Raw genomic sequence first — 7,543 nt, 5'->3', positions numbered from 1 at the left:
TATGGTCTAATTGGATTCAGAGCATCAATATGCATACTTGATATAAATCTTATTTGCTCACCTGATATAAATCTTATTTGCTCTGGTGAGTGAGTTGATGCTGACTTGTGAATAATTTATATGGTCTAAGTGGATTCAGAGCATCAATTGAATTTTCTCAGTTAGAACTGATTTATAGTTTAAATAAACCACTAAGGTGAAAATATAGCTGTGATGCTGAATAAGTATCGTGTTTCTTCATTTTACATGATAAAAGAGATGAGTAGTTATGCTATCTGTAAACAAGCTTGTTTGGTATCTAGACTTCAGTTACAAGCCAAGGCTACTGCACGACTTACTGAAGTTGTGTACCGTGCGAGATAACTTAGAACCATTAGATCTCTAGTGATTCTACCTGATATTATTGTGTATTGTCAGAACCATGTTTTTTATCATTCTCTATTGATTTTCCACAATCCTATTCCTGACAAGATTTTACCACACACTCAAGTCACTGGATTTTCTCTCTATCACCCCCCACTTCTCCATCTCTGTCTCGACTGCACTGAGTATGAATCCACTCTTTGGTTTCACTCAGGCGCCGACTGGAGAAGAGTTTACACAATTTAAAGGTCCAAATCTTTTTTTCAAAATACCAGACTGAAAAAGGAAGGAACCCAGGAAATCATGTTTTTGCGGAGGCTCCTAAAGACTATGAAATCATTGAATTGGAAATTGGAAGACTTTTGATATAGAGGCTGTAATTGTTGACCCGCTATGTGATATCATATTGATTAAATATGATAGACCGTAATGAGCAATGACATTTTTCTAACTTGTTCTTACAAATAAAGATTTAAGGGTAAAATGGTTAAATCTGGGAGGATAGAAGGAAGGCCAGTGTAGAAGACTGAAGATGAGGGGGAGGAAAATTTGATGGCAGAATAGAGGCTTTTGGAAATTTTCCGGATATAGAATAGGAAAAACTACTTTGCAAAGAATATATAGTAATGTCATGCAGAACCGCTATATCTAACAGTTCTAAGTTAATCTCATACGGTAAGTGACTTGAGCAAGTTTCGCACGGAGCCCAGCTCCTCTGTTACAAACTAGTTTTGACATTTCGTTTGGGTTTCATCTATGTGAAGTCACCTTTAGTTTTAGTCTTTAGCAGTTCAGAGCTCATTTTCCAAATCGCTGTCGTAAACTAGAGTGGCTTAATGACCTGCAAAAATAGTACTAATCTCCTAAAGGAAATAAGGCACTGATGCTGAGTTAATATATCTGTATAGTGAAATTTAGAAGGAAAGGGAAGGGAAGTGAAGGAAGTAAGTAGGAAGATTCTCATTTTAAATCAATATTTTCCTTTTTTATTAGTTTTAAATGGGGATATAAAATGAGAATTCGTTTGCAGCAAAGTACAAAATAAGATTTAATTGCGTATCATATTAGTTTTTCCAAAAGAACTATCATGTTAGTTCTGATTAGTATTTAATTATAATTTTAAAATTTAAAGTGAACATCAACTCTTTCTGTTCATTATTTTTGCTCAAATTTCTGTCCTTTTAAACTTATTCATCCAAAAGATCCCCTAAAATGGTGGTAGGACCTTTAATTTCTGTTCCCGCTATGTAGGTCATTAAAACTTCTTCATTCATTGATCACACGTTTATTGTTTTATAGACTTCTTGCATTGTTTTTAAAACCTTATGATTCATCGGATTGTAACTCTTGATCGCACAAAATTTATTAAAAGTTACCATCTGATCATTGTTTTTTAATTAAATTGTAACTTTCGATATGATTATCTCAGAGGTTGATATGAGGGACCTATAGTAATCACCCTGCCATGCTAGTGTTGGGTCCACTACAAAACGTGCTTGATTTTAAATATCTCATGTCCGAAAATATTAATATATGCGCTAAAATGTGTCATAGTTATGTACTAATGGTCCATAATATTGATTGAGAGAGATAGGTGTAAAGGAAAATGTAAAATGAATGAGAACATTAAAGTTACTCGAAATAATTTGCTTAAAGGTGTAAAGGGAAACCTACAGTAGGCGTTTTTTTTCTTCTTCAAACTGCGTTTCTGATTTTACGACCTCCAAGTTTGTTGGCAAGAACATATTTTTTTTCTTGGGTAACTGTTTTAGGAAATCATAATACAATGTTTGGGAATAGAGTAAGATTTGACTAGATATTTGTTAAAAGAAAATTACATTATTAGTGCATATTTACCTTAGTATTTTGTGAAGTTTGTTAACACGTTTTTCCTATTGTACACTTTTGATTTGAGTATATGATACACGTATACGTAGTTTTGATTTTTCGGCAACTTCATGCGAAGTTCTAAACTGAATATTTCATGAATATCCCTGACCAGAATTCTTTCTCTTTTTGTTTTTTTAAGTATTCTTTGTCTCTTTTTTTTTTTTTTTCTTTTTCTTTTTCTTGAGAAGCCTAATTTGCGTCGAAATCATAAAATATTGGTCTATTCAATGTATTTTATAGCGTAAAAGAAGAAGATTGCGATGTTGAGTATCTTTGACTAGATATATTTATCTTACAATTTTTTTAACAAAACACAATTGTATATTTCTATGTATGAGAGTAGTTTTTCTTCTACTATTGGATGGCTTGCTATCTGTGAATAAAAGTTACATCAAGCCCCAATTTTTAGGGCATTGCTATTTCTCGCGAAGGAAATCCTCCCGAAAGTATCACGATTGACAATTCCATATACTTATTGATTGTTAAAAGTTATGAAAACTGGTTACACAAGTAACAGCTTGCTACACCACTCTCTCCACTTTTTATTGGAACATATAATTGCCTGCAGAGCATTGAACCGACTCTATCACTTCTATCAAACAACCTTTTCTCCACCTACTCATTTTTAAAACCAATCATATTTAACCATAACAAGAGAGCTTATTACATATGTGTATATAATGATATAGGTTTAACCAATACATGATTATTTAAGACCAACATAAAAGGAAAAGTCAAGGACAGTAACAACACACAACATATGTTTAAGCTAAAGGTGTTGATATTGTTTGGACAAGATGTCTTACTTGTTAATTAGAATGAATGATGGTTAGTGCCACAGAAATTTTGTTGTGTCATGTTATGTAGATTGAACGGTGAAGTAGGTAGGCTTAATTAGAGTACTGAAGCAAGATTTTTTCACATTCGTGTTTTTCTCGTGAAATTACTTTCGCTATATTAAGCATTATCCCAATTTTTATATTATTAAATCCAAGAGAACATCATCCCTTTCAAAAAAAAAAAAAAATCATCAATGTAAAAAATTACAACAAAATAGAAAACGGAATAAGTAGACCAAATTTGACTATAGAAAGAAAAAAGATTTTGAAAAAACAAATTGTATAATTTTATTTTCTAGGCATGCATGCCGTAAATATCCTTACTGGTGGCATATTCGCTTGTGCATCTTCTCTTTACAAGAATTATCACAAGATTCATAAACTAATCACAAGATTTAGTTAAATTCCACACACTACACTATACGTAATTATTATTGAGTATTGACACATTACCGGATAGGAACGCAAAGCATATTCCCACACTTGATACTTGAGAGACAGGCTATTGTTATTTTAAAATTCTCTAAGATCCCATCCCATATCAGATACTCCAAAATCCAAATCCAATTTACTCTTCCAGTCAACTTGAACAATAATATATGAAATTAATGCTTCTTCCACATTTGTGCAAGATCTTATTCTCATCCAAAGTTTTGAAAACTTTTGAATAACATTACCATCCCTATAACATACACTACTTTCTAAAATAAGAAAAAAGGCTAATCAAATTATAAATAAATAATCCATATATATCAGAGTAAAGTTAAAACAACACATACATATTACCAGTTATATACTTATATTTATACATTGAAAAGTATTATTCTATATACACAATGATTAAATCAGTTGAGATTAAGAACTACTAACTAAAACGCTAAACCATTACACAACATTGCTTGGCGTTAACACTTAAATCAAATCCCTAAAATCTGGATCTTAAAAAAACTAAAAAAGCAAGAAAAAACGAAAACGATGCATGCAACGTAATATGAAATGGAAGTTTCTGGCGCCGGAAGATTACAGATCGGAGCGAGCTTTGAAATCTGAAGCGAGTCGAGAAGCGATTGCAGAGTGATACATAGTATCATGAAACGACTCAGTGCCAACGGTCATCTTTCGAAGCTGCTTCGCTTTCTCCTCCGTGAGACCACCGGTGAAGCGCAGGTTCGACGCCTTCGCCGCCGGATCTGATTCCGATTTCTGTGCTTTGTTGTCGGAATCGATGTAGTCAGGTTCTGATGACATACCGAACAGAGGGGTCCACCAGTTGGTGGAGGAGGAATTTTTCCGGCGATCGGGATCTGGATTCCGGTGACCGGAACCGGCACACGCTTGAATCGGAATCATTGTTGAAGCCATTTTTTGAGAGCTTTTGAGATATTTTTGATTTCTGTTAAAAACGGTTTGATTTGTTGGTAGGGTTTGAGATTGTCCTAAACCATTGTGTTTTTATAGCGTTTTCAATGGGGAAAAGGATAAGAACGTACATGTGGCGTTTTCGTTGGGTTTGTTTCTTACATGCTTTTTTAATTGTTTTTTTAAACGATAATGACGTTGCGTGTCGGTGACGTGGCAACACGGTTCATTGGGCCCATTGGGCTTGGGCTTTTCATGACAAATTGCATGCAAAGACAAAGGATATGGACAATAGAAATTGCTATGTGCATTCTTGAGTTTGTCTTTTTTAGCAAAGGAAGATGGAAAATTTGAACGGTGACAGTAATGAAGATGGGTATGGTTGAGTTCAATGCAACGTGCTTATCTCTCAACTTTGAATGTTGCTAGTTGACAATTCTATGGAGAGTATTATTCTAGCCACCATAAGAATTATTCTTTGATCCTAAAACCTAAACCGTGGTGTCCGTAATTACAATCGATATGATAAAAGATTGGGAGAACACTTGGAGTGTTGGGGTGTGGTTTGGAATTCACAAGTCCCACTTCTTAGCACTACTGTAATGTGTGTGAATTTTGTCGTCAGACTTTTTAAAACAAGAAAGGAAAATGTTGGACATTTTGACAAGAGCAAGAATAAATCGTGGCAGAATTTAATTGGTTGTCCAACCGATGATTTCGGTCAAACATATAATGAATTGTTTTACACTTTTCTAATGTACCGACACAGACATATTCTTTCACTTCATTTGTCAACTTCTTCGTAAGATTTAGCATAGCTCAAACAACAACACAAACCCTAAAAATGGCATGATTGTCCGAAGAAGCTGGCTTTTATTTTAGACACAATATTTAACCTTGTATTTAACATTGTAATTAGTTGAACCAATGTAAATTTGCAACGGAATCCATTTATATTTTTTATATATTTATAAAAATGTAACGGTCAATGATTATTTTTTTAGTTCACTATGATAGACTAATAAATATAGTTTGTCATGTTAACCTTCATAAAAAACAGAATCATATAATTATCACTTTGTTGGCGATGAATTTTTCCTTGCTTTTTCAATATTTCACTTATGCTCCAATGAAAGGGGTGTACATGTATTTTCGATGCCAAAATAAGGTTGAGTTGAAAACAAAGTTTAACTGTTTCTCTAAGTTCACGAATCTGAATTGGTGTTTCAAACACAATTTTCTAACCCAAACTAATCCTGAACTACAAGAGCCAAAGCACATGAATTGTTGCTTTACTCGTATGTTTTTGAGAAATGGAATATACTATTAAGAGACGGACCAAATATAATTTGTTGAAAAGGTACTTGATTCAAGCAATTAAAATTATTGATCAAAATCACACATTGGTGCCTGCTAACGTTATTTAGTTGGTAAGGATTCATTCATCTATGTTTTTCAAGTCTCATTTTCTTCTTATTTTTTTAACTGAAAAACTACTTATTATTCGTAGTATTTGGTACAAAATCAATTTTCACTGGCAGCTGTCAAATCTAATGGAGCAATTAACTAAAGTCCTTTTAGAATTAATGATTCTAGAAATTTTGATATTATAGCTCAAGTTTATTTGCGGTCAGAATGTACTTTTAGCTCAATTTTAGTTTTTTTCCCTTTCATTAAAATGCTTTTAACTCAATTGATTCTTTTTACGCAATTTTAACTCAATTGTTGAATATTATCAATCAAGTTGTTTTTATTATTAAGAATGCAACAAATAGAAAGATAAAAGTTAGAGAGGTTGGTGTGGGAGGAAGGTAGAAGTATTGAAGAGAAGAGAGTTTTTGAAGATATTTGGAAGAGTAAAGCCCCTTCGAAAGTGGTTGCCTTTTCATGGAAACTTATTCTAGATAGAATCCCTATAAGGAGAAATCTAACAAGGCAGAATTGTCTACCTCCGGAAGTTCCAACAGTTTGTGTTTTGGGTGGTAGAGCAGAAGAATCGTCAAAGCATCTTTTCTTAGATTGTAATGTTACGAATTATGTTTGGGGGAAGGTGATGAGGTGGCTTGATTTCTCCTTTATCACTCCTCCTAATTTGTTTGTGCATTGGGAATGTTGGAGTATGTAAGGTAAGAACAAGAGGATTCGAAAAAGCTTATGGCTTATTTGGCACGCAACAATTTGGGTCCTTTGGCGTTCTAGAAAACATATGATTTTTCAAAATGAGGTGAAAGAGACTGATGATTTGGTGGAGGAAATTATATTGCTCTCTTGACATTGAAGTTTGAGTAGGCAAAAAAATTCAACTTGCTTGAATTATGAGTGGATTTGGAATACACAAGATTGTCATACGAGGTAGGGGAAGTGGACAGAGGAAGTGCAAAATGCAGGTTAGGGGCTGTTATTAGAATTCTGCTGTCCTGGGCTTGCTGGTGTGGGTGTCAGCCCAGTTTTTGCGTTTGCAGGATGCTGGTTTGGACTTGTTTATGTTACTGTTGCCTGCAGTTCTGTTTCTGTTTTTTGCACCAGACAAGTTGGATGAGTTTTTGGCTGGCGTTTTTGGGTAGTTTGTTGGTTGTAGTGCTGGTGTTGAGGCTTGTGTTTGCGTGGTATGGTTTTGCAGTGGGAGCAGCTCCAAGGTTTGGTTGGTTGTTGTAATTGAATTTCCTTCTTGTATACATAAGCCTCGCAATCAGCTTGGGCGGCGTGTGGTTTTTGTTTTGGGTGTGTTGGGATAGTTATGTTGGGTGTTTGTGTTTTTAAGGTGTTATGCCTATTTTAGGCGCTGTTTGTACTTTCATCGTTTTGTCCGTGAGTTGTTGTGTTACTCGTACGAACTCAAAGAGAATAAATTTTGCTTATTTGGAAGAAAAAAAGATAAAAAAAAAAAAAACACACACACACGAAAAAAAGGAGACTGATAATGTCCTCTTTGCATTCGAGAGAAGGGTGACGTGACATTCAAAACCAAACAATTTTGTTGCTTGGCCTTTTAGAGTGTCTTTATCCACTAAACTTGTCATTAGAGGACTTTTTTAAAATACCCAATTGTTTAGCCACACGGCCCTTCAAAGCATCTTTACTTTTTGAGCTCA

At 34.2% G+C, this 7,543-nt stretch overlaps 1 protein-coding gene across 1 annotated transcript; it reads right to left on the bottom strand.

Moving 5' to 3' along the window:
* Positions 1–3,820: 3,820 nt before the first annotated feature.
* LOC146902177 (uncharacterized) lies at positions 3,821–4,533 on the bottom strand. Its single transcript, XM_085738907.1, has one exon. The coding sequence runs from the start codon at positions 4,452–4,454 to the stop codon at positions 4,113–4,115; it is 342 nt and encodes a 113-aa protein (XP_085595033.1). The 5' UTR covers positions 4,455–4,533; the 3' UTR covers positions 3,821–4,112.
* Positions 4,534–7,543: the final 3,010 nt, after the last annotated feature.

Source organism: Medicago sativa, chromosome 8 (assembly GCF_051527215.1).
Source record: "Medicago sativa cultivar Bolivia chromosome 8, Bolivia_mono, whole genome shotgun sequence".
Lineage (NCBI taxonomy): Eukaryota > Viridiplantae > Streptophyta > Magnoliopsida > Fabales > Fabaceae > Medicago > Medicago sativa.
The sequence above is the reverse complement of the archived record's forward strand: the minus strand, read 5'-3'. Positions and strand labels throughout refer to the sequence as shown.